Source organism: Drosophila pseudoobscura, chromosome 2 (assembly GCF_009870125.1).
Source record: "Drosophila pseudoobscura strain MV-25-SWS-2005 chromosome 2, UCI_Dpse_MV25, whole genome shotgun sequence".
In the NCBI taxonomy this organism is placed as follows: domain Eukaryota; kingdom Metazoa; phylum Arthropoda; class Insecta; order Diptera; family Drosophilidae; genus Drosophila; species Drosophila pseudoobscura.
Window position 1 is genome coordinate 10,832,050 of NC_046679.1, and position 26,109 is coordinate 10,858,158.

General features: G+C 47.3%; 6 protein-coding genes across 7 annotated transcripts in view; 5 read left to right on the forward strand and 1 right to left on the reverse strand.

Moving 5' to 3' along the window:
* The first annotated feature begins 370 nt into the window (after window positions 1-370).
* On the forward strand, window positions 371-1,884 carry TwdlH (TweedleH). The gene is made up of 2 exons (XM_002137291.2): window positions 371-901; window positions 970-1,884. Exons 1-2 carry the CDS (start codon window positions 887-889, stop codon window positions 1,747-1,749), a joined length of 795 nt encoding a protein of 264 aa, XP_002137327.1. The 5' UTR covers window positions 371-886; the 3' UTR covers window positions 1,750-1,884.
* Window positions 1,885-2,093: 209 nt separating this feature from the next.
* TwdlR (TweedleR) lies at window positions 2,094-3,408 on the forward strand. Its single transcript, XM_033377249.1, has 2 exons — window positions 2,094-2,138; window positions 2,192-3,408. Exons 1-2 carry the CDS (start codon window positions 2,094-2,096, stop codon window positions 3,347-3,349), a joined length of 1,203 nt encoding a protein of 400 aa, XP_033233140.1. The 3' UTR covers window positions 3,350-3,408.
* A 952-nt stretch (window positions 3,409-4,360) lies between these two features.
* TwdlS (TweedleS) lies at window positions 4,361-5,159 on the forward strand. The gene is made up of 2 exons (XM_033377250.1): window positions 4,361-4,375; window positions 4,441-5,159. The coding sequence occupies exons 1-2, from the start codon at window positions 4,361-4,363 to the stop codon at window positions 5,134-5,136; spliced, it is 711 nt and encodes a 236-aa protein (XP_033233141.1). The 3' UTR covers window positions 5,137-5,159.
* Window positions 5,160-6,801: 1,642 nt separating this feature from the next.
* On the forward strand, window positions 6,802-8,740 carry TwdlD (TweedleD). The gene is made up of 2 exons (XM_001358396.3): window positions 6,802-7,785; window positions 7,850-8,740. The coding sequence occupies exons 1-2, from the start codon at window positions 7,771-7,773 to the stop codon at window positions 8,597-8,599; spliced, it is 765 nt and encodes a 254-aa protein (XP_001358433.2). The 5' UTR covers window positions 6,802-7,770; the 3' UTR covers window positions 8,600-8,740.
* Window positions 8,741-13,603: 4,863 nt separating this feature from the next.
* The window catches only part of beat-VII (beaten path VII), a 39,370-nt gene continuing 26,864 nt past the window's right edge, over window positions 13,604-26,109 (reverse strand). Inside the window, exons 8-9 of the mRNA XM_002137293.4 lie at window positions 19,230-19,627; window positions 13,604-17,722 (exon numbers count right to left, since the gene is read on the reverse strand). Of these exons, the coding sequence (XP_002137329.3) occupies window positions 17,535-17,722; window positions 19,230-19,627 (586 nt within the window). The 3' untranslated portion in view covers window positions 13,604-17,534. The remainder of the gene's footprint in view (window positions 17,723-19,229; window positions 19,628-26,109) is intronic.
* On the forward strand, window positions 24,038-26,075 carry Tb (Tubby). 2 transcript variants are annotated; one of them, XM_033385732.1, is made up of 2 exons: window positions 24,038-25,033; window positions 25,098-26,075. In XM_033385732.1, exons 1-2 carry the CDS (start codon window positions 25,019-25,021, stop codon window positions 25,977-25,979), a joined length of 897 nt encoding a protein of 298 aa, XP_033241623.1. In that variant the 5' UTR covers window positions 24,038-25,018; the 3' UTR covers window positions 25,980-26,075. The 2 variants fall into 2 exon arrangements, with proteins under 2 accessions (XP_033241623.1, XP_001358436.3); XM_001358399.4 differs by having other exon boundaries at window positions 25,101-26,075.

Here is a 26,109-nt window from a genome sequence, read left to right on the forward strand (position 1 = left end):
GTTTATTACATGCCCTGAGTGGCAATAAAAATTCCGAAGCGACGGCGCCAAATGGAATACAAGTGGAAATCAATAAAAAAATTAACATTTTTTTGTTTTCTTGAATGCAGGCGAAACAATCGACGAAATTTTTTTATCATAATTAAAATGTTAATCTGCGTGAAGTAAAAGGTTAGACAAACTATTAGCGCGTAAATTTATGGCAACTGCAAGACGGAACCAAGACCAAGACGGTACGGGCCTGGATCGGTTCGGATCCGATCGGATCGGATCGGGAAATACATAATGTATGAGTGATAACAGAGCGGCCGGATGAATGGCCAATAACAAAGAGCCAAAGTGGACATCGACTGCTCTGTTCAAGAGCACCCACTACGGCTGATTAGCATAAACCGAAAACAGAAACGTCACCAGAGTCTGTTAGAAAAATCATAAAAAATTATGCTCGTCGACAAATTATGCAAAAAAGCCAAGACAAGCGCGAAAAACACAGATAACGATGCCCAGAGCCAAGACCAAACCTGAGACTGAGACCAAACGATACGAGTAAAAATGCGAAAAAAACAAAAAAGTACAAATTAAAATTAAAAGTGGCCAAAAAGCGAATGGGAATTGGCAAGAGGCGATGCTCTGATGGCGCTGATGAAGGAGCGAATGGCCAGCGAATTACTGGCGACAAACATCCAACATCGACCTGCTCCAAATGAGGTGCAAAAATAAAAGACACCCAATTAAAATGCGGAATGCTAATTAAGAGAGCTGCAAACTGCAGTCCCCGTTTCGAGCTTTAATTTCGCATAAAAGACGTGGGCGTCTGTGACATCAGCATACTCGAAGTTTACCCAGCAAACCGATCGGAGTTATCCACCTACACACAAGTCCCAAGATGCGCTTCCTAATTGTAAGTCCTCGATTGGTCAGTACTCATTTATAGACTACTATAATCTCCTTCTTCTGCTACTCCTTTAGGCCCTTTGCCTTGTGGCTGCTGCCAGCGCTGACTCGCTCGGCTACAACTATCAGCCATCCGCCTCCACTGGCTCATCGTCCTATGCTCCCTCTGCTGCCGGACCATCATATAGCCAAGCTGCTGCCCAACCCTCGTACTCCCAATCCACTGGCGGACAATCCTACAGCCCCGCGGCCGCTGCCACCCAGGAACAGCCCACATTCAATGCCCCCTCTGAGTCTTTTGGTAGCGCTCCCGAAGCTGCTCCCTCGGCTGACGCCCCCAACTACTCCGCTCCCCAGACCGAGCTGCAGAAGGAGTTCTTCACGTACACCGCCGATGAGAGCGCCTTCAACGAGCCAGCTGGATCCGAGCAGGTGTCCAGCTCCTTGAACAAGGCTCTGCGCGTGATCTTCATCAAGGGACCCGAGAACCGTGGCCTGGAGAATGCTGCCCTGGCCCTGGCCAAGCAAGCCGGCCAGCAGGAGACCGCCATCTATGTCCTGAACAAGCAGGCTGACATCGGAGACCTGGCCAACAAACTGAACTCCATCCGCAGCAACAACAACAACAAGCCCGAGGTGCACTTCGTCAAGTACCGCACTCCCGAGGATGCGGCCAATGCCCAGCAGGCCATCCAGGGACAGTACGATCAGCTTGGAGGAGCTTCCTCCATCCAGAACGGCGGTGTTGCCCCAGTGCTAAACTTCGCCTCCCAGGCACCCGCTCGTCCAGTGGCCGCTCCCTCCTCGCCGGAGAACTCCTACCTGCCCGCGTCGGTGCTGCGTCGCCGCCTGTAAGAGCCGTACGACAGCCGACTGAACCGACTGACCCGACTGACCCTCACTGATTCCTACGCACTCGCTGCGATCCATCTCTCCTTCTCCACATGGAGACCATCTCTGTTGAATAGTTTGTATTGCGATTTTCGAGACGAGAAGTCCAAAATAAAATAAAAATAAAATATTGTTAATGCGAAATGTTGTAATCGTCTGGGAATAGCTGGCGAATTTCGTAGCGCGACATTGAACTATTTACCCTATAAGGCGGGACGACTCGGTTCCATCATTAGTCCCGATTTGGCGGGGTTGGGTAGACGACTCAAGATTATAAAACGCACCGGAGCTGGTTGATTGTCTGACAAATGCCTGTTGCTCTTCGCTGTGATTATATCATGTTGGGAATCGTGGTAAGCGGAATGGATATTGCAGGTATTTCAAGATATTAACAAAGATATTTTAGTTTTTTGTATTTCTGGCCACCTGCTCGGCAGAGTTGGGGTACCAGTACCAGCAGAACAATGCACTTCTCAACAGTTATGGGGCTGCAGCTCAGGACTATGGAAGCGAAGGAACCGATGGAGATGGTGGTTATCCAACGTTAGCTAATGAACACTACCACGACCATGCCGATTTCCACAAGCATTTTTATGCCTTCGAAGCGCCCTACGACTCCACCGAGGAGGCGGACCTGGTGGAGACCAAATTGGCCTCTCTCGCGCAGAAGAACCTGCAGGTGGTGTTCATCAAGGCCCCGGAAAACAAGGCCGTGGTGGGGGCTCTTAACGCACTGGCCAAGCAAACCACCGAGGATAAGACTGCCATCTATGTGCTGAACAAGCAGACGGATTCGAACGAATTGGCAAGCCAACTGAGCGCCTTGAAGGCGCAGCACAAACACAAGCCCCAAGTTCATTTTGTTAAATACAGGACGGAAGCGGAGGCAGCCCAGGCACAGCTGCACATTCAGGAGCAGTACGGCGGAACGGGTTCCCCTCAGCCCGCACAGGCATCCTCATTGGGCTACTATCCGGAGCAGCAGCCGCAGCCGGACCAGGACCAGGGCTACTATCCAGAGCCCCAATCGCCGGCCTCACCGCCACCACGGCCTGGTTACTTGCCACCATCTCCTCAGTCCAGCTACTTGCCGACACCTTCTCCTTCGACCAGTTACTTGCCGACACCTTTGCCCCAGACGAGCTACTTGCCACCAGTCCCCCAACCAAGCTACTTGCCACCAGCACCTCGTCCGCAAACGAATTACCTGCCACCAGCTCCTCAATCGAGTTACCTTCCCCCATCTCCTCCCCAAGCAGGATATCTGCCGTCCTTGCCCAACTATGCCTCCATTTCTCAGGGCTACAATGCGGCTGGAGCTGGATCTGGGGCAGCAGGCACTCTGGGCCAGATCGATTTGCCGCCTCTGCCTGAGCCGCAGCAGGATCTTGGTGGCAGCTACGACGACTTGGATGAACGATCCGGGAGATCGCTTCGCACCGGTTTCCGAGCCAACGAGAGACGGCGCTCGGGCAGTCGCATGGTCTTTCCCACAGAGCTATCCTCCTCCAACTACTATCGTTCCCAGCAAGTCTCCAAGCGCCGAAGACGCGCCCACCACTAAACATTCCTCCGCTAATTAAGACATTAAAATAGTTCCATAAGACTGCCATGCCCCGTGTGTATCTAGTTGTAGCTGCAAATAAAACCCAAGATATCAATGAATTGCCTGCCACCAGTGCTTCTGCTTACGCTTCTGCTTCTTTGGTGAGATCTCAACGGGTCGGTGATCGGTCCGGGTCTAAGTTGTAAATTTGTTAAGCGGCTTATCAGATGCGAGTCCGAGCCTGGCCTAGGCGATGCGATGATGCTCGTTTGCTTATGACAAATAGAAGACTCTGAAAAAACAAGCATCAAAATGACGTGTAAATTAACAAATCAGGTAGCCATAAAACGTCGACCATAAAAATATCTTCCAAGTGAAAGTAAAGCTGCGGAGGTGTAAGCCTCTCCGGAGAGCAGCTGCTGCTGCTTCTGCTGCCGCTCCGCCGGGGGAGCAGTCACAACAAATGGCTTTGTCTATGACAAGCGACAACAATGGTGCCCCAATAGCATATGAAAATATTTTATAACTAATTCAAATTGGGAGCTCATTTGTAAATTTTATGCGAATTAAATTCAAGTTCAAGCCGTGCCCGGGTCACGTATGGGCTGTAGTTGTTGGGCTCGTATTTGGACTTGGCTTTTGTCTCGGGTGTCTTGCCAGCCCACAAATTTGCATTTCAAAATTGAACGACATTAACATGGATAATCGGAGCAGCAGACACACACAAAACCAGAGCAGAGCCACAGCCATCGTCAGAGCTGGCTGGCCAGAGCCAGTGTTTGCAAAAATCTTTTATAAGTTCATAAAAAGAAAAACGAATGCAAAAAATTAAATAAAACATAAAATCATAAAGAGAGCCGAGAGACGCTGCCGAGAAGTCAGCTTACTTTCGAACATCTCTTGTTGTTTGTGTCGTATATAAGGATGGTTTTGTTGCTGTGACTAAACTATAACCAAACAGAGCTTCGAACGGTGAAAATCAGCCGCGGCAGGCCGCCATCCATAGCACACTTCGAAGATCCTCTCAGCATGCGCACCCTGATGGTATGTAGGAATAGGATGAAAGCGATGCTATCTGATAACCAGAAAATAACCGTGTCTATCCACAGTCCATCTCGCTGCTCTTCAGCATTAGCAATGCCCTGAACAACGCCTACCTTCCGGCCAACAGTGACTACGCCCCGAAGCGCCCTACGGCCACGGAATACTTCACCTACGCAGCTCCGCCGGACGAGGATCAGGCAGCGCCCTGGCAGGCAGCCCGCCAGTTGGCCAAGGCCCTGGTGCCGCCCCAGCAGGTCGTCTTCATCCGCACCCCGGAGACCAATCTCTTCACGCTGACGGCCAAGCAGCTGGCTTCCCAGAATCCACTGGATATTTATGTGCTGCAGCGCCAAGCGGACACCGCAGCCCTGGCTCAACAGCAAGCCGCCATCCAACAGCAGGCGGAGCACAAGCCCTCGGTGCACTTTGTCAAGTACCGAACTCCCGCAGATGTCACCCGGGCTCTGGCCAGCCTGAGGAGCGGCTACGATCAGCTGCCCGGCAACAGTATTAGCCACGCCATCGAGACTGCCGACGTCTTCGAGGTGAAGCCCCAGCTGCAGCCTTTGGGTCAGCCTGTGATACCCCAGACTGTCCGACCACCTGTCCCCCAGACAATCCGCCAGCCGGAGCCTGTCATTTTCAAGATCCTGCCGAAAGGCGGCTCTGACTATGAAGTGCACGAGGAGGCCACAGAGCTGGAGATGGCCCGGCTGCAGGCCTTGTTCCGGGAATACCTGCCGCCAGGAAAGCACCGCTAGGTTGTAAGTAGAAAAGGGCCTCTGCCAAAGACTGTATAAAAACTAAATTAAATTATAATTGTAATTAGTAAATAAAGACAAAGTTTTGTGGCGTTTGAATTACTAAATTTCTGGGAAATTTCTCCCGTTGCTTTATGGAAATTATGCGGATAATTGTTTCGCGCCAAAAAACAACGCAACAACGCCCATAAATTACTCAATGTATTTCCAGGATTCGCTGTGCTGTCTTTGCATTACTTGACAAACAAATTTAATTGAAATTTCAATCAAAAAACATTTAGTTGTAGCCAAGGCCGTGAAAGGATGGAAAGCTGGCCAAGACGGCGACGCCGCCGATGTTTATCTATGTATAGCTCTTATAGCTATTATGAATAATTAATTACACAGCACGGCACGGCCTCAGACCGTAACATTTTACTTTTGAGTTCTCCCAGGGCCCGGCCACACACACTTCGTGGATTACGAGTATCTTCAACGTATCTCTTAGATAATCATTAAGGTGTTGGTATCCAACTCCTCTTTGCTTCCAACCATGCAAATGTTTTCTTGAGCAAATGTCGCCGTTGCTGTTGCTGTTGCTTGTCGTTGGAAAACTTTTTAATGAGCTACACTTGGAGTTTTCCCGCAGCTCGCCCTCGCCCCTCCCCACATGAGCCCCAAACGCTATCGCATCCGCTGCCCCAAACTTCTGTGTCGCCACGGACTTTACAACAGGCGCTGCTTTAAGAATGTTTCAACTAAATTACGACAAGATGCAGGAGGAACAGCAGGAAGTGGAATAGGGAAGTGGGAGTGGAGCAGGAGGACACTGAGGCTGACATCATTTCGCTTTGCAAATTGTTTTAGTGTCAAAGGTCAAACACACACTTCCACCTCCATTGCCATATGACACGGTGAAGTGCAGCCGTAAAAAAGGCGCCTTGCCACTGCAAATCTGTTGAGCAAGTTTTAGTTTAAGCATTTTCGAGCAACATAGTGGACGGGGACGGGGACGGTGACGGGGACGGTGACGGGAGCGGGGGAGTAGGAGCGTCGCTCGTTAGCGGTGCCTGCCAAAAAGTTTGCCAGTCACGTCAAAGCTGCCGGTCTCACATTCTGCTCTAGAGGAGCTGAGGAGAATGAGGAGGAAACTCCTCTCTTCGTGTTGTATCCAGCAGGCTGGAGCAGGCTGCACGGAGCCAGAGCCATAGCCAAAGCGAGAACTGCTTTAATCCTGGCCAGAGGCAGCGGCTGCCAGGACGACTCATGACTGGCTGCAATTTCGGGACAGGTGTATCCAAGGTCCAAGTCTTGGATCGGATTCACTCCAGCAGCAACAGCAGCAGCAGCTGCCAAGTTTGCGTGTTTTTCAATCTTTTCTCCGTTTTTGCGGAACGCCATACCCATCCCATCCACAAATTAGGCGGATTTTGGCGCTGGTTTTGCTCTTGTTATTTTCACCCGAGGCATCCAACTTTGCGAGGCAATCGCCTCTAGGAAGGGGCAGAGGGATAATAACCAGCATGAGTAGCTGAAAGTTTAGTGATTCACTTTCCCCCGAATGCGATATATTCTATCATAGAAAATAGTTCAAGTGGGAGCTTGGGGAGCAGGGAACTTTGTATTCAAATCAATATTCAATCAACCAATCCCTGCTTATCAGAGTACATTAAAAACTTTGGCTTTGACGTTGTCGGGTAGTCAGGGAATGACTTGTCAGGGGAAATTGTAATTATGAATTTGAGAATTCATTCCCGTATCTCTTTGTATCTCTGTGTCTTCAGAACAGGCCTCGGCCCACGCAGCTGTTGATAAAAAATGTTAAATTCTTATTTTGCTCGACCATCAAACGATGCCAAAAAGTTTAAATTAGTTAAAGAACTTCATTAACTGAACCGTCGAAAGAGATTGACGTCCGCGGCCAACAGCCAACAGCCAGCCGGCAGATAGCAGCCAGCAGCGAGCAGCGAGCAAGCACAGCGAAAAACCCAAGTTGTGGAAAATTATGAAAATTATAATTACCGGCTTAAGACGGGTCGGCTGGCAAGTGCCTGAGCCTCGGCCTGGACCCAAAGACTCAAAGCCAACAGCCAACTTCCAGATATTATCGGCAAAGCCAGTAGCTGTTTATTTTCCACGGCATTTCAACACAGTGGCAGCTGCTGTGATGCTCCCTCTGTGATGCTGCTGTGGAGCATCGACTGAGAGTCTGTTTTATGGCCTGTCGCAGCCAACACAAATCAATTAGATAATGTGGCAGTGGCAGTGGCGGTGGCAGCAGCAGCAGCATTCGCAATCGCGATCGGTCCATGCATATTTATAGATGTCGCAGAGTGCATTTAAATCAAAAATAGGCAAGTCAGACGATCATGGATCAGGTCTAGGCCTAAGCCAGGGAAGACGCATGCATATTTAAACGGTCGAGGCATTTTAATGACTATCGAATGGCATCGAAATCAACGGCAAGGTCACACCGAAACCAGGCGATCCCCTCATTTTGTGTTGTGGGAGGGGGATGAGTGTCAAACGTCCCAATGCATCGATTTCTCTCCCTCTCTCAATGTTTCGTTTGTGGCTATAAAAGCGAGACTTTGTTGAACTTTGAGCATTAGTTCCTCTTGTCACCTCCAAGACCAAGCCACCAGCCCAGCCACAATGCGCGTCTTCATTGTAAGTCAGCCATCCATTGATTGGGGAAAAGTATCACCTATAACCACTCGCCACCTTCCCACAGCTTCTCTGCCTTTTTGCAGCCAGCTGCAGTGCCGATAAGCTGGGGTACAACTACCAGCCCGTGGCCCATGCAGATGAGGGCCTCTCCTTCCTCCCGGGCAGCGGACAGATACCCGTCGAGATCCAGCAGCAGCTGCAGCAGGTGCAGAGCGGAGAGGCAGTGCTCTCACAGCCCATCGAGGCCCCCATCATTCCCCAGGCTGTGCCTCTGGTCGAGGAGTTCCAGAAGGAGTTCTACAGCTACGCGGCGCCCGAGGAGCAGTTCGATGAGGGTGTAAACAACCAGCAGATCGCCAGTTCGCTGAAGAAGAACCTGCGCGTCGTATTCATCCGGACACCCGAGAACCAGGGCTTCGAGCGTGCCGCCCTGCAGTTGGCCAAGCAGTCAGCCCAACAGGAGACTGCCATCTATGTGCTGAGCAAACAGGCTGACGTTGCCAACCTGGCCAAGCAGCTGAATGCCCTTAAGTCGACTTCCAGCAACAAGCCCGAGGTGCACTTTGTCAAGTACCGCACTCCCGAGGATGCGGCCAACGCCCAGCTTGCCATCCAGAACCAGTACAACCAGCTGCCAGGCGTGTCCCGCATCTCCAATGAGGGTCGAGCTCCAGTGTTGAACTTTGCCTCGCCAGCGTCCCAGTCGATCCCCGCCAGTGTATCGCGCTCTCCCAGCTCTGAGTACCTGCCCGCCAATGTGGTGGCTGGCCAGGATTATCTGCCACCTACTCTGCGTCGCTTCCGCGTCAAGTAAGCACCGAATACGAATAGAGGTCCACCACGGTAACGTTTCCTAAACGACCACATCGAAAATTACTTCCCCCATCATATTGCAACAAATTAGCTTTTAAGTATCCATACGAGTGTCTAGGAATAAAATTTGTTAACTGACGAATTTCCGATGTGAACTCCCTCTCTCTGCCCTGAACAGTCTGCAGCTGAACAACACATTCGGTGGCGCCTAATTGTTCGAATCTTTGTGGGGATGGCAAATTTCCACACAGTGGGGACGTGGACGGATGCGGACGGGGACGTGGACCATTCTTCGCCCTTTTTCGTTCCTTTTATGTGTGATTTGTTTTGCGAGGCAAATCCCAGCCCACGGCAATGGAAACGAGTATGGTCATGGCGAGGGCGATGGCAGTGGCAGTTGCCGTAGCATTGGCGTGCGGCTGTGTATTCGAGCGTTGTCCCTTCACATTAAATCCTTGAAATAATAGCCTGGATAAAGCGCCTGGCATGTCATAAAGTCCAGCAACAAGTTGAGCCACCCCCAACAGAAGGCTCTCATGGAAAACGAGCCCACGCAATCATAGATTCCACCCTTCCCACCCTCCGGTCTCATATGCACAACGGCTTTATCCCATCCGCCATTTGTAATTGGAGTTATTAGAATCGAAATGAAGTGGTTGCACAATGGCCCGGTCTAGGCCCGGTTCTCATTCAACCCTTTTCGGGCTGGTCCGTTGGTTGGGTTGGGCGGCTATCGTTTTGAGGCCATTGCCAGTTATGGTCCGTGTAAGTGGCAACGTCCTGTTGCAGGTGGAATCTGGCTGCTGGCTGCTGGGTCTGCTGATTTGCTCTGTTCTGTTCTGCCAGCTGACACTCATCGGCTATGATTGTGTATCTCTGTGTGAGTGTAGATGAGTGTACATAAGAGCGTGGCGGTGAGTGGGTGTGTGCCTTGATGGCTTCCTGCTTCCGTGGAAAGCAAACTCATCATGTGAAATGCCACCATGTGCCCCAAACCCCCGAACCCACAGACCCCATCAGGGCTACGGCTACCCATGAACTATGCAGGGGATTTGGTACGCTGTTGAGTGGAGTCCTTAAATTTCACTTAGATGTAACATAAGCCCGATATAAACGCAACCCAACGGTGCATGTATTCATGGCCATCATGGCAGCTGTTTGACTGTGTCGGAGACTGGGTGATATGAGTGTGTGTGTGCGCTAAGTGGAAGCCCCTGCAGGAATCGCACGCTTATCAGCAGTCGAGTGCAAACTGAATCCGTTGCTCTTTCTGTCGAGTACAGTAACGAATCGCTAAAGCGTAACGGCAACGACAATATGGCTTGTACAAGTGGGGGCTGGGGAACGGGGAATGGGGGAATGGCAATTTGGCCCACCATAAACGCTGTTAGCTTGTCTGCCATTTGCCGTCTGACTGCGCCCAGACTGCTGCCTGTAATTAAGGTGATATGCAGCAGTCAGCCGACCGAATCAACGCCGACGAGGCTGCCAAGTGCGTGTTCTATGCGTGTACTTGCTGTGTGTGTATGTGTGTCTGTCCTTCTGCGCCTGTATCTGTGTGTTAATGAGAAGCCTGCTGTGCGCGGAAAATAAATTATTAAAACGACATTCACTGCGCTCTCGACTGTCGCCAAGGCAAAGCTGAAGCTGACGCTGAGGCTGAAGCTCCTTTTGACACCCAGAGAGATATCAAACATATTTTCCGCAAAGTTGAAAAGCTTTGCCTGCACGGAAGAACACCCCACAAGGGTTTCACAAAGGTAGAATTAAAGAGTGCATATATATCACATTTTATGTTTCTTTTTTTAGTAATATCAAATAAGTCATATAGGGCACGTGTAAATTGGTTTCACTCCAACACAATAAATATGATTTACCGCCTTCCCCTGAAGTAAACATATTGACAGAGACTCCTGTGCCACCGCAAGTTAAGTGTATTAAAAAAAGCGGTAATGACCAGTTTTTTGGTCCTAAACTGAAGTGGCCCAAGTTCACGGCCCACAAAGTAGTTGCACATACGCCACATTGCCAGCAGAAAGAAGTTGCGTATACGATCCGAAAATCTTCGAAAAAACGTATAGCCTGCCTTTGGGCTGCGTTTTTTATCCAGGGCCCCGCTCAAGTGGGGTTTTTTCAGGGCTTCTTGCGCACAAACCCAAATCAAATCCATTTTTTTTGTACGCGGATAACCAAAAACCAAATACAAATCGCTGGTATTATGGAACTGTTTGCAAACAGGGGCACGGGTATTGTGCCACTTTCAATCACAACAGCCGACAGCTGCGGTGAGCCAACAACACAGCACCATGGCAGTGTGGCAGTGTGGCACAGAGGCAAATTGCAAGCAAACAATGCTCCCTATGCAGGCAGCAGGCAACAAACATTTTTATTTCGATTTAATTCACGGAGCAAAACTTTGCCGCTCTCCCTCTGTTGGCAAGGTTCTTCTCATGCCACCCACCCTTTTCGGCTAACCAATATTTCTTTTCAATTTCTGAATGCGCTCGCGCTTTGCAGGAAAGTTTTGTTGTGCAACTAAATATTTTGACATTTGTCCGCATGCAGGCGGCAACTTTGTAGGGTAGAAATAAGCGCAAATTGAAATGTGCTCGAGACAGTTTTTGCAGTCGCTATTGTTTTTGGCCCTGCTCTCAGCGAGTCTCCTTTTGGGGGCTACAAAGTTTCTGGAGTCGCTGTAGCTCGCTTTTGTTAATTCGGCAACCGCAGCACTCACCCATACAGGTGGCAATGAGCTGTGGGCCCAAACCGAGGCTGGAGCCCAAGCGAAAGCCCCAATCCTGGCCACATCCAAATGCATTTGCAGTTGGCAGTTGTACGCCATGTTGTCGCTGTCAAAAAGTTTTACTGCGCCTGTCGCTGTGGTTGCCTGCCGCTTCGTTCGGGTTCTGAGGGGCATGGTGCGGATTTGTTGCAAAAAGTGTTTATTGGTGTTCCCCATGAGCGAGTACTCGAGCCGGGCCACTCTATGAAAATTGAGTTGTTTTTGGGCAACATCGTCTACAGAGTGCAGCCCTCGGGGCAATACTAACACTCCGACTGCTTTCCGCATTTCGCCTTCCGCCTTCTGCCTTTTGGCATTTGGCATCTCAATGTGTGCATGCCAAACAGACGCTTGACTGACTGTCGAAACTTCTTGGCACACATGCTGGGAGTTTCGGCTCATTAACCGTGCCACTCTCCGCTGGCTGACTGCTGCATATTAATTAGGCGACTTTTAGGCGCTGCCATGTATAATTAAGCAACGAACGAACCTCTTAACAAACCACATCCTGTTTGCGCTCTCCGTCTTCCTCTCCTGGCATGGCCATGGCTCATTAACAGTAACAGCAAAGGCCAAAAGCAGTAGCAGTAGCAGTAGTCGGAGCAGCTGCCACTACCACTGCTGCTATGCGAAGCTTCCTACATCTTGGCTATATCCACTGCTAATTTAATATTTATACCTTAATCAAGAGAGACACAGGACAGGGCAAGAGCCAGGGCCAGAGACAGCAGCAGAGAACCCTTTTGATGGGGCCACAGAAAATCTGTTGATTCGTCGATATCCAGATTGGTCTGGCCTAACGATGCCCAGGCGTTAATTGCTCATTTCCATGCAACGTTGTCGTTTGGCCCCTGCTTCCAGCCTGACTCTCGGCTTGCTTGCCACACGAATTCGCAATCGATAGCGCGCATCTGTCACCAGACACACACCCATACACCCGCTCACCCCCACACTGATGTCCTCTTGTCCACGACTTGTGAGTGTGTGTTTGTGTGTCTGTACAGGGCTTTGATTCCGTAATGAGCCAACCAGGACCGTTGCACCTTTGTGGCGTTGGGGGCATACAAACGAGTCGTAGAGGGAGAGAAACATCACAGAAGAAGGAAAAAGAAAATACTCGACCATTGTGTCTTGGGCTTTGTTTGTGGCCCCAGCCCCAGCCCCAGTCCCCGATTCCGACTCTGGCGCTGTCTCTGGGGCGGATGTGTTTTACGGCCATGATACCCTTGATTCGCCATTTATTTCGTAGTTTATCCTTTCGTTGATTATTGCAGGACATTTACGCCCGCCCCTTTGGTAATTTTGCTGGGACTTTTGACCTTATGTGTCCTTACGTGGCCCGCCTTTGTTTACGCACTTACGCAGGACAGCAGTCCCGCCCCGGCTGCTGCTGTGGCTCCAACTCCGGCTCCGGCTCCGGCTGCTTCAATTTCCCTGCACATTTAAAAGGATTAAAAGGATATTCGTCAAGCAGAAAGTTACGCAAGTTTGTTTAACGCACTTGTGTGGTCCCGCACCGCAAAATCCTGTCTCCACCCCAGGGAGGAGTAGAGCCCTACTCTACCCTCTACCCTCTACACTCAACCCGATTTTTGTGGCACTCTCTGCGGCTGCCACTTCGTTGCGTGTTATTCTACATTTGCCTTTTTTGTGTGTGCTTTCGGCTCTTTGTTTGCCGGGTCCGCTTAAAGGGTTTTGGTTGGGGGTCTGTCCCAAAATGAAATGCCTTTGGCTTCTTGTTTTCAACATTTATTTTTTAGTTCGTTCTCTTTTTACCACAAATATTCGTACTCGTATTTCTGTATGTATATTTAATATGCTGTATATCTCTTCAGTGTAGTAGATTGGCCAAGCAGTAGGCGCCATAATTTGGGTTGAGTTGTAATTATATTTCTTGTTCTTGTTGTTCTTATGGTTTTTCGTATTTTTTACATTTAAATTTTACATTTAGTTTGTGCTCCACACAGCACAATCGCCTGCCCTCCTGCTCGGCAATGACTCGTATCTGTTAATGTTTAAATGTTAGTATTAGTACAATTATACACACAAATATTTCGCGGTTACGATCGCGTATAATCTGCATGTTGCCTTTCACAACAATTGCAATTGCATCTGTCGCCTGCTATTCGTAGTGGTACTGGTATGTCTGTATCTATAAATAAATATGTTCGTTATTTTAATCAATTTTAATTTGTCTTTTTTCCTCATTGGTTTTTTTTTTTGTTTGTTTGTCAGTTATCCGCACTCGGAGTAGCCTCGAATTATGCTATTTATCTAGACCTTTTCTTACAGTAAAATATTTTATACAATACAAATAAGGTTAAGTCAAATAAAGTCGTACAACACGAGTATTGAATATGTCCATGTGTATAATATGTGCATGGGAATATATAAATGTTCGACAAACAATGGAAATAAAAACGTTAAAGCTTTTTGTGGTGTAAGTGTTTAAAATTAATAAATTATGCCATCATTTATAAATGTGTATATGTATATTATATATATATTTTTTTTTATACACCCTTTGTGAGGTTTTTCTCCTCTCTTTTTGTATACATACATATTTTAAATATATATTTTGTATAATTTCTTGCAGCTTGTTCAATATGCAATGATATGTGTGACTGGAAGATTTTGATGCTAGTGAAATTGTGTGAGGCGCAAACCCCGAACGAAACGAGTTGCTCTCTTTGTCTGACGATCTGGCATTATAATAATACTTTTGAATTATCAAAACACAACATTTCCAACTTGTATGTGTGTTTGCTGTGTGTGTGTTTCAGTTATTTCCATCGCCTCTAAATTGGTTCAATGTTCAGCTTGAATTACTTTCACTGGTAGTAGCTCCCAAAGGAGAGGCCTCAAGGAAAAACAATAATTAAATGAAAAATACCATATGTTATTGATGAAGTATGTCACTTGTCTCTCTCTTAGGTTACTGACACATGATATAGAGAAAATGTTACAACATTTATGATATGTTTTACGAATTGCTGCGACACTTAATGTACGTTAATTTGTTCTTTATAAATATCATCGTTTTTGTGTTACCTTTGCACTTGACACTTACATGAATGCTTTTTTTTTACATAAATACACACTTATATGCTGGATAGAGAGTGCCTGCATGGGACACATACATTAATTAGCAGACACCTGGATGATTGACACCTGGCCCATTACCAATTATGCATATTCATGCAGTTAGTATATGTTGAGACAGCAGACTGAGACGACTGACTAGAGGACAACGCACAGTTTGCATATTTAACAGACAGATACATACACATATACACATGTAGAAAGAGAGAGTGCTGGAGTGGGGAGTGATAATGGGTACTGGGAGGTGCAAACTGTATATGTGTCGATGCGATGAGGTGCCGAGAGTTAAGATGTGTTTGCACTTGTTTATAGATTGGTGGGAAACATTTACGAGTGAGTCTCAAACCCATAACAAACTGGGAACCACTTCCCTTGATAATCTTACACAAATCAAGCGAAATTATCCAGAATTGAATAGAGTCCTGATGATGGAAAATAGTTGATCATAGTGAGTGACATATTGAAACTTAAGAGAAACAACTTATCATACGATCTTAAAGCATTATCATTTTTTGTGTATAAGTATTAATATTTAATCTTTCTTTCTTTTTTTGGTTTTTCTTTCGGTTTTCATTGGTTTTTTTCTTTCACATACAGTAAACTTTGTATGCATACCTATTCATAATGTATAATTTATAAATGTAATTCATTTGTTCAGTTAATAATAGACAGCGTAGCATAGGAAGACGTCAATACCTGCATAAGACATTTTAGCCATATTTTTATATGTAATATGAACTTTGTTTTGTTTTGTTTTGTTTTGTTTCGGTTTTTGTTATTATTACTTTACTTGATGTTACCGTTACCGTCGTCATAACTATAGTATATTTTCATTTATAAAAAATTGTTGTAGTTCTTTCAAGCAATATCCGGTTGCTGCACTCCCTCCCTCGGCCGCCACCAATGGACGTGAAACTACTCGTAATCGTATTCGTATTCGTATTAGATCTACTTACTACAGTTCCGATCACTCTGAACAACCGTTTGGAAAGTGTTTCAACTGGGAAAAGAGTTGTTTTCTCTATCTTTTTCTGCAATTGTTTTTGTTTAACTGGTAATTGTCAATCGGTTGGTTTAGCTGATTTCGCTTAGGAGAACTTCTGCAGGCTAAATTCTATACACTAATATTATTTTGGGTTTTGGTTGCGTTTCGCCGTCGTCGATTTGAAGTCAAAAATAGAAGCCTAATTACACACACAAAACAGATGCTCATGTATAGGTAGGGTATGTACTATGTATGTATATGTACGTACACGTATATATAATAGTATATAGGGGTATATGATATACAGACTAGTCCGCTAATTGCTTTACATTTATTTACTTTGCCGTGTTGTTTGTTATGTTACCGTTTCTGCTACCAGTTGCTATCGTCTTGCTTTACATAGTTACATTGGTATGCTACTCATATGTATGGATGTGTTTAATTTTGTCCTCTAGCAAATAGACACTTAAAGCGCGTTTGAAAAAGGGTTCTCCTAAATATACACACACGTACTCGTAATGCATCCGTACTTGCTCTCAAGTACGGGCGCCTAGGATTCAACAAAAACGGAAACGAAAACGATTGCAAACACAATTAATCGCAATGGCAAATATTTTCCTAACTACTCTCTAAACGATCCATTGCAACGATAACCATTTGTACACACAGAACTAAACGAGAATAAAGCCCGAAATGAATATAAATAAATAAGCGTCGTAATGTGTTGCGGCGGGGTCTGGGTCTGGGTCTGAGTGTGAATCTGTTTCTGTTTCTGCCCCGTGGAAACCCATTAACCCCGCCGGTCCAACCCATTCGGAGCTGACCCTTTTTGGAGGTCGACCACGCGCCGCAGACGCGCGCCCATTGCGACGCCATTTTCTTGTGTCTCGTTTTCCGTTTCCTTTGTTTCGTTTGTCTTTTTTTTTTTTGGTTTTCTCAAAATGTTTTCAACACTGATTGTTTTTGTAAGCTTCTTGGTTTAACTGTCTAATTATTTTACATTTAAACGTTTAATTTTCTCTGGGTTTCTCGGGGTAGTCGTATTTAGCGGAATGTGGCTGGCGCTTAAATTCAATTTGCCTTAATCTTAGCCTAACCCTCAGTGGCCACATCCACATGCACATCCCTGACTAGCCGGAGCTACAAGCTACAAACACCGTAAAAAATAACTCTCATTTCGCTAAATTGTTAATGTGCCTCTGGGGGATGGGGATCTGTTCATCTGTTTGCTGTTGCACTTGGATGATGCGATGCATTTTAGGTACAAGCTTCGTAGCGACTGCTTGGAAACGCCTAAAAACTTGGCTTCAATCGTTTTTCTTTTTTCGTTTGCTTGGATGGTGGATTTCTCAGGGGGCGGCATTCGCACAAACTTCTGGCAAGGCCGGCGATGGAAAATCACTGGGTGGAATGCCACACCCACTGTGCACTGACCTTGAAGAGCACAAAAACTTGATATTCTCAGTTGGATTAGCTGGCCGCCCGGTGGGTGCCGCTCTCCACAAAACTTATGTTCAATTAGCTATACAAAAATTTCTTTGCGCTACAAAAAATGCCCGTCGGCATCGGCTGCAATGGAAAGGCTACCCACAGCCCGTGGTATCCGACTGCAACTTAATTACAAACATTTCTCTTTGGCATTGGTGCCCCACAAAAAAACGAGGGGGAAAAATCAACGCACGCGGCCCCTCGACCATTTCAAATTACGTTATCTACAAGTAAACTATTTAAATTGGCTGTCAAGGAGAGCAGCACAAAAATGGTACAAATTCTCCTCCAAGTCCACTCGCTCTTCGTCGTGTCCCCCGTCTTTGTTGTAATTTGTTTTTGTGCTGTGCTAATTTTCCTGCTCAATCGAGCTCATGCACATGGAAATAAATTAAAATTTTGTGTACAATTTATAAAAACCCAACTTAGTTCTGCTGCTACTGCTGCTGCTGCTGCTGCTCCTCCTGTCCTTGATGCTGATGATGATGATGATGTGGGTGTCCTTTGTTTTGGCGTAACTATGCCTTAGTATGTCGGTGGTCTGCTTCTCTCCAGCTGCTGCTGCACATGCTGGGGCTCCTAGTAGCTCAGGGGCAGGGGCAGGAGCATGAGTAGCAGAATCTGCGCAAGAGACCACAGATGTGGCATTACGGACACGGACCCAGCCGAAGTCTCGTTCCCGTGTCCATTACCGTTGCCCAGTGCCGCCATACCGATGCTGGGCGCGGCCGTCGACGTGGAGGAGGCCAATTGTCGCTCAACCTCAACTGCAGAAATCCGGAAAAGAGAAGATAAATATAATATATATATATACTCGTATATATAGGGGTTTAGAATGTGATAAACAATGCGGGGATCAGGTGAAAAGAAATACCAGTGTCCTTGCTAGCGAGCTGCTAGGAGCTGCCGGTCAAGGTTGGCAGGGAAAATTAATTGAACAGACTAAAAGCCATTACGGCAGCGGGAATGAGTATATCCGACTGACAGGATGATTGCCCAAGCCGTAAAAAAGGGGAAATCAATTTGGAATAGCAGCGCTCCACTTGTGGGCTGAATAATTTAAATCACAGAAAAGCCCTTGAAACTGACTAGCAGCAAACCACAGCAAAGGTCTCCGATTAGACGAATGGAATTGAATGGAATGGAAATAGTCAGCCGCTGGAAAGTTTTGGCATAAACAAGGCGGCGGCGACCAGCAGCTAACTGATGGCAGCCCCTTAGGGCATCATAAGAAACAATTACAAAGTGGAGGAGCATTCTCGGCTGCGAAGTGGCCCAAACAAATGACGCACTTCACGCAACATAAATAACACGCATACGCCCCTTGGTTCAAGTGACAGTTTGGCAGCCACTTCGGCACTTTTGGGCGGCAGAGGTCGAAAGACAATGGAGTCGCCTCCGGCTAGATGCCAGGGACCACGGCCAACGACCGTTGTGAGTCATGGACCTGGTAATGTGTAAATTATTTCCTACAATCCTGGACAATTTACAACAGTGCCCGAGTCGAGTCAACGACTCGTCTGGAAGCAAGTGTTAACAACCGGCTTGTAGGCAAACACTGTCGGCAAATATATATAAATTAACCTTTGTTTGTGCCCTGCCCTGTCTCTCTAGCGGTGGGGGTAACTCGAAATTAAACGTACATTCAGTGCACTGGGAGAAAATGTGAGTTTTCATGCACTAGGCTAAGAAGCTAAGACGGTTTTCCAAAAACCCCCCATTATTCTCAGTGGAGACTTACGCAAGAGACATGACACCGCACCTCCCTTTGCGTAGCTTATGAACCCGGCCAAAAGCAGCTCGGCAAACACCAATGCAAATAAGGACAACATTTCAAATCTTCCAGAAAGACGGAAGACAACGTTGACTTTTGTGTATATCTTTCTTGGCGGCTGCGGGAGACATCCTGACAGCCCGAGAAATAACAATAGGCATACCCCAAACGTACCCCTAACGAAACCCCAACACACATATATCCCATTATCATGCTAATTTATTTTGTGAAAATTCCATCCGTGATTCTCTTCTACATTTCATAATTCTCGTCGTGCGTGCCTCCCCCGAGTGGAAAGCAAGCATTTTTTGATGAGCTCACGGCTCGTCATTTTGCGGGACGAGAGTATGGCCCAACGCCCAAAGCAAATATTATGCCTGCATAGCATTACATTACAGAATAAATAAACCGAATGTGCACACAGACAGAGACGCACAATTCATGCGAATCACGCATACGCCACATTGCGCTGCGTTGCGTTGCGTTGCGCCACCACTCACCTTTGACGGAGTACGTTTTGTAGTCGGCATACTGTTCGCCCTGGCCGACAGTCGCCGGTATCGTCGACAGACAGGTGATCTCCATGCGCCCATTGCTGCCCACATGCTCGTCGGTGATTTCCAGGTTCAGTTGGCTGATGCTGAACATGCCCTTCTCCTGCTGGGCGGCGGTCACAGCCGCTGCGGCTGCTGCCACGCCACTACCGCCGCCTGGATGGGAGAGCGGGCGCTGGTAGCCGGCCGCCAGCTGATTCATGGGACCCGAATTCGGGGGTATGCCCAGCTCTTTGGCAATGTTGGGCGCCTGGGGGCCAAAGCCACCGCTGTTCAGGGTACTCCGGATGATGCCCAGGGCGTTCTCGTTGATGTGCCGCCGATACTTGCGGTTGCTGCTGTTCCTGCAATAAAAAAGGAGGGATTCGATTGAGTGTGGAGAGTTAGAGCCAGGGTTTAATGGGCGTGGGTCTGGGCCAATTTGCACACAAATAAAATCGTAAATATTTGCATTTTATGATTGATGTATGGCAACGTGAAAAGCAAAATAAGAGACACATAAGAGAAGCCCACCACATTCCAGGCACGCACATCTGCCCAAAGAATCCCAGCCGAATGGAGATGCGAGCTGTCATAATTTCCAGCAGAGCCCCAAATAATTGATAATCGAACGAGTTTCATAAATACAAATCTTGTTCTCAAGTTCACAGACGTTCACTCCCTGGAAATGGCGAGCATTGTGTGCGGTTATTGATCGTTTGAAATAAACTTTTGCCGCTCAATGGGCGTGCTCTCTAATGATTCTGCTGCATTACTGGTTGATTAGCTTGCATTATTCAGGCGGCGGCAGCAGTTTCTGCTTGGCCCACGCACATTCTAACTCTAATTAGCTTTTACGACTTTGCTTCATATTTGATAAGAGGCCTGAACGGCATACAAATGAACCCGGTTCCGCTGGCTGTGGCAGGGAGAGGGCCTGATCTCCTTCCCTGTAATTACCTTGGGCTTCGCTGGGTTTAGGCCGCCACAGAGGCTGTGACGTTGTGCGGCGTAGCGACAGGTTGCTTTATTACAAATGCAAAATGACAGCGAAATTACCTGAGCAAACTCACAAACACCCACACACATCACAAACACACACCCACACACACACACACATCACTCAAATGGGTGCCGAGCCCCGTGCGTGCCCAGACACTTGAGCAAATAATGTGAATACCATGCCATACCATAAAGTTTAATGCATCGAGTGTGCTGGCAAACCAATTGTCAGATGTGTTGGTTTACGGCCCGAACCCCACTTTACGGGCCATCAGCACACAGCATTAGATTTTGTGGCAAACTCGTTTTCGAATGCCATTTGCAGGGCGCTTACTTCCGTCTCATTTAAACAATTATTTCATTTGCATATCACTTCGGTCTGCTCTTCCTTTCGCTCTGGCGTTGTGTCTTTGGCTTGCCTTTGGCTCTGTGTCAGGCTCGCCTGCTTATGCAAATTGGAAAGTAAATGGCATAGAATTTTAGCAAAATTATATTTAAATATTACTTGGCTTAAAGTGCAGCAGCAGCAGCGGGAGTAAGACCAAGAGCAAGAGCGGAATGAACTAAGGCAACGGATGCCGCAAGGAGTCCTGGAGATAAAGCAAGGTGTCAGCAAAAAGTTGCTTTTGTGTGCGAGTGTTTGCTTCTCTTTCAATCTTTCGGCAATGTGTGTATGCCATGAGGGTGTGTGCGCTTCCTCTGTGCTGGGAGAGCACTTGGTAACCAGAGAGAAGATGGGCAAATGTCATGCAAATTGTGAGAGCATATGACGGCACATGGATGCGCTGCCAGCAAAATGGAGAATATCCCAATCGCATAATCATAAAGAGCACACAAAAATCGATTTCCATTATGCATTCTTTAAGGTTTTTGAAATAAAATAGGATCTGAATTGCTGTTAAGAGTTCCCAGTGTGGCTTACAAGCCATGAATTCCTTGGCTTTCGTAAAGGGTATTCATTGCAAACTCTGGCACACAGCACGCACGAAACGCAAACAGCAGGAGTAGCAGCAGCAGCAGCTTGGGAAAAACTTAAGCAACAGCAACAGTACGAGTACCAATAATAACGAAGAGATAGCCGGTAGCTTGGTAACTGGGAACGCAGTAACCAACCGACAGCTCGAGGCAGCAGTAAGCCAGTTTAACTAGGGGAGCAAACAAATGCTGGGCAAAACTCAAAGCAAATGCACATCATCCGCATAAGCCTTCGACAGCTCTGGCTCCACGAAGACGACGACGACGAGGAGGAGGAGGTCCTCGCCTTGTCAGCACGGGGCTGATGACAGCAGGATTCGAGACAGAGAGGCACCAGCTGCAGCCCCGGCATCATCAACGTAGAGCTCTTGTTACTGTTGATGTTGGTGCTGCTACTGTTGCTGCTGCTGTTGCTACAGTTGTCTTAATAAAATTCCTTATGCAGCGCACTTTTCGCAGGAAGAGCCAGCTAGCACCGGTAGCGACAACAAGGAACGCAAGGCAGCAACATGAAGGGGGCAGGACGAGGCAAGAAACAACAGCATCAGCACCCGTGGCAGGAAGCTCAAGTTCAAAACATAACAAACTTGCCAAGCAATTCAAATCAGACGGAAATGCGGCCCCCGGTGTACAGTATACAGTCGTGGAATATTCTTATACGAAAATGTGTTCCCAAGTTATGAAACTGCTGTCTGGCATGACACTTTAAATTCCACTCAACTAAGGAAAAGAAACTACCAAATGTCTTAACTCTCCACTGACATGCAAAACAGCCTTTGGGACGCCCGTGCCCTGGGTGATAATTTGAGAAATAGGCTTAATTAATTGATAAGTCATGTAGTTTCCTTGGGGCTGCTGCTGGAGTGGTATTGGCATATTTATTTGTCTCTGGGCCACAGAAACCGTAGACTAATTTAGTTTGAAAACGCAAGCAAACCCCCGAAGGCAAAAAACCTTTTAGCTATTTATGATGGACACGGCAGAGCGGGAAGAGCACGAAATAGTATTTCCAATACTGGAACAGAGGAGAAAGCATTCTGCTCTGTGCTCCATCGTTCCACTTAGCAGGAACAAGCAAAGCAACTTAGGTGGGCGCAAGGGCTGCGTGCAGGACCATGAATTTCTTATACGGGTGTACACAGAAAGAGGTCTTGAAATCGGAAATCGGAAACCGGAACTTGGGCGAACCGCAACTTGGCAGCACCAACTCGAAACAACAGCAAAAACAGAACAGAGGCAGCAGGATCCTAACCAGACACCAGACACACAGATTACCAGTTCAACTTTTTGCTAGGTTAACTTTGCAAAAGCCCAAAACTGTTGGCCAAAATCAAAGCTTAACCCGGGGGGCAAGAACCGAACCCTGACTCCCCTCTCTGCTAAATTACATGGCACAACGCATGCAAATTTTCGCTGGCAAGTAGTTGCCGGGGGCCAGCTAATTTGTATTAACTATTCAGGGGTGTAAAATGTTTCGTCATCTGGAACGGGAACGGGAACGGGAACCAGGCCAAAGTCGGATCGGATGCGCGCGCACAAAAGTATGCCATGAAATGGCTTTAAAACTGGGTTAGAAGCGACGCGTCGCATAGCGTGGCACAAACACCGACACAGCCGCAACAAAGAAACAACCGCCACTGACAACGGCAACGCGTGTGAAATTATAACTGACAGCGAAGCTCCTTTTGTCGTCTCTGACTCGCTGTGGCATGCGGCCCATTGAATAATTTATGCACTATAAAGTGCCACAGCCCCTGGCCATGCCTCTACGCTACGTTACGATACGTTTCCTGCCATGGCAGGTACGAGGACTCGTACAAGTCAAAAAATGCCAGAGAAAACGAGAGACAGGAGACTCGACGCGATGGTATGTTTGGTATTGTGATGTAAATGCATTTAAAACGGACGTTTTTCGCGTGCGAGCGTCAGTGCTGTTTGCGTGTTGCCCTTGGCAAACCTCATTTAGATGGCCATAGAAGTGTATTAATTGCATGCGTGTCACTCCGACCACTCGCAGATGGGGCATGCAGCTAATTAGAGGTAGACTGTGAGGTCAAACCGAATGGAAAATGCTGTTCATTATTTGAGAATTCCATCGTTTAACACAACCAATTAGGAGCAACAATTCGATAAATTAAGTTTAAATGAAATTATAGCAAAATATTTTGGTATTCATACACTCACTCTCCGGTATGTATTCTCTTTGCACATGTTGCACGCGACATGCAGACATTGAAGTTGCACCGCCGCAGGGTCCTGAGCCGGGTAATTGCCGTAATTGGCCATTTATCGTCAATCACAGAGAGTTGCATGTTCATGTTTGACTTGAAAAATGCATATTTCCGTAATTAACTTGATTGCATTTCTATTGGCAGCGCTTCCAGGCTTTCAGGCTTCTTGGCAACAGACAGAAACGTGTCAGAGATTAAGTTCAATGCCGCAAGAGAGTACCGTGCTTATCTTAACAGTTTGAGGTGAACTGGAGCTACTGCTTTATTTTACATGACATGACATTTCACACCAGTGGCGCCACTACTGATATCAGCGGAAACTACGTGATCTGGTGCACTCATTCAAAAGCTCGTTGATACATATAATTTATGCATCGAATCGCCCAATTTTAAGTGGAAAGAATCCTCTAAAGACGCAGATACTCGTGTCCAAATTCAAAAAAGTACAAAAGTAATAATGAAATAATACAAAGTACAGAAGGTAACATCCCCAGCGGCTTATAGCTCCATAGCTCCACTCCATCACTTATCGCTTTTTTTTGTCAAAATAATATTTATAACTTATTTTCTCACTTGAACACATCTAATTGTGAAATCAATGGAATAAATCAGTCATATCTCAAATGTCACCATAAATGTTATCATAAATGCTTCAATCATATGCAAACAACAAGCCGAACAACAAAAAAACGAAACCCTAAACTATAAATGCCGCAAGCGACGCCAGCTAATTTGCATAAATAGGTCTTTTTGTGGCCACATGTAGTATTGTATCTGTTGCTTTTACGAAATACATTCGAACACCCATAGATTTTGTACAGTGGACAGTCAGTCGGGTCGCGTTCGATGGGACCATGATTTGTGATCCGCTGCAGCCAGTTTCCACTGCTTTCGAGCTGCCAATTGCCAGAGCGAAATATCGGTTGGCATTAATTAATTTTGAGTTTTGCAAATCATTCCCAGAATTATATCTGGTTGGGCGGATGGATGGATGGGCTCCGATGGCTGTGCTGTTGACATTGTAATTGATTTATTTTCTATTGTTTGTAGTCCGGTTTTTGTGCTGTCTCCTCTTGGCTGTAATGTTAGTAATTCATTAATTACGTATCCGCAAAACTGCCAGCTATGCAAATTATTTGGCATTGCTCCATTTGAACGGTGATAAGCTTGGCCTATCGATGTCCAGCCGCAGCCGCAGCACCAGCTCCAGTTCCACTTTGCATTTGCATTTCATTCAGAGAAATTGGCAATACGCTTTGAATTTATGCAAAACTAATTCGCTGGCGGATACAGTTGGTCCGTTTTACGTTTTGCGTCACTTGCAACGGCTCGCGGTTAGCGGATGAGGCGGATAATCGAACCAAGACAACGGCAATAGCTACAGTCGCATCGCATCTCTTCTTAGCCACGCTTTGAGACGGGCTATAAAAACGCCCATCGGATGGAGGGGCCACAACATTACCCGTTCACAAGTCGAGGCGTGCCCACCAACGCGTTGACAGCTTTAGCAGCCTCCAGGGAAAAAGAGTTCATCAAAGACCGCAGAAGATGCGTGGATTAATCGTAAGTGAAATTGAGTTGGGTCGCTGCAAACATTTGGATTATACATTGGATTGGATTTCCTTAGCAGGTTCTGACCTTCTTGACAGCAGTAGCAGCAGCAGTGCGTGCCGATGTAGGTGGCTACAACTACGGAGCCGGCCTGAGTGGCTCTTCTGGCGGCTCCAATGGAGGTTCTAACTCTGGTGGATCGCTGTCTGGTGGCTCAATCTCTGGCGGTGCATACTCTGGTGGTTCCAGCGGCTCCCTTTCTGGGGGCTCTATTTCCGGCGATACTCTGACTGGCGGATCCCTTGGATCTTCCGTGGGCTACTCCAATGACTATGCCCCCGTCAACACCGATTTCAACAAGGAGTTCTTCACCTACAGCGCCCCAGAGGCCGACTTCGAGGACAACAAAAGCGTTAGTGACCTGGCCGCTTCGCTGAAGAAAAACCTGCGCGTGGTCTTCATCCGTGCCCCCGAGAACAAGGGCTTGGAGAACGCCGCTTTGGCTCTGGCCAAGCAGGCTGCCGAGCAGCAGACCGCCATCTACGTGCTGACCAAGCAGGGTGACCTCTCCAGCCTGGCCAACCAGCTGCAGAACCTGAACCATGTGAGTGCCAGCAAGCCCGAGGTGCACTTTGTCAAGTACCGCACGCCGGAGGACGCTCTGAATGCCCAGCGTACCATCCAGCAGGAGTATGAGCGCCTGGGTGGCTCCTCTGCCTCTCACAATGGAGGAGTTGCTCCAGTCCTGGACTTCACCTCCAAGCGCCAGCAACAGTTCCAACAGCAACAGCAAGTGCAGCTGGTGGATGAGCGTCGTGCCTCCAACATCAATGTGGCATCGACTGGCAGTGTGTCGAACATTGGCGTTGAGCTGGAGGCCCCCTCCACTTCCTACATCCCACCCACGGCCCAGGCCGCGCCTGTGGCCACTTACTTGCCTGTGAACAAGGTCAAATAGTTGGTCGAAGTCTAGCCTTATTAACAAATTAGCCAAATTGTGGAGTACCCTCCTTCAACCTCCTTCGTTATAAAATAGAAATTTAATTTTAATGTGCGCGCTTGCTGTTCTTGTTCTCGTTGAGATTATT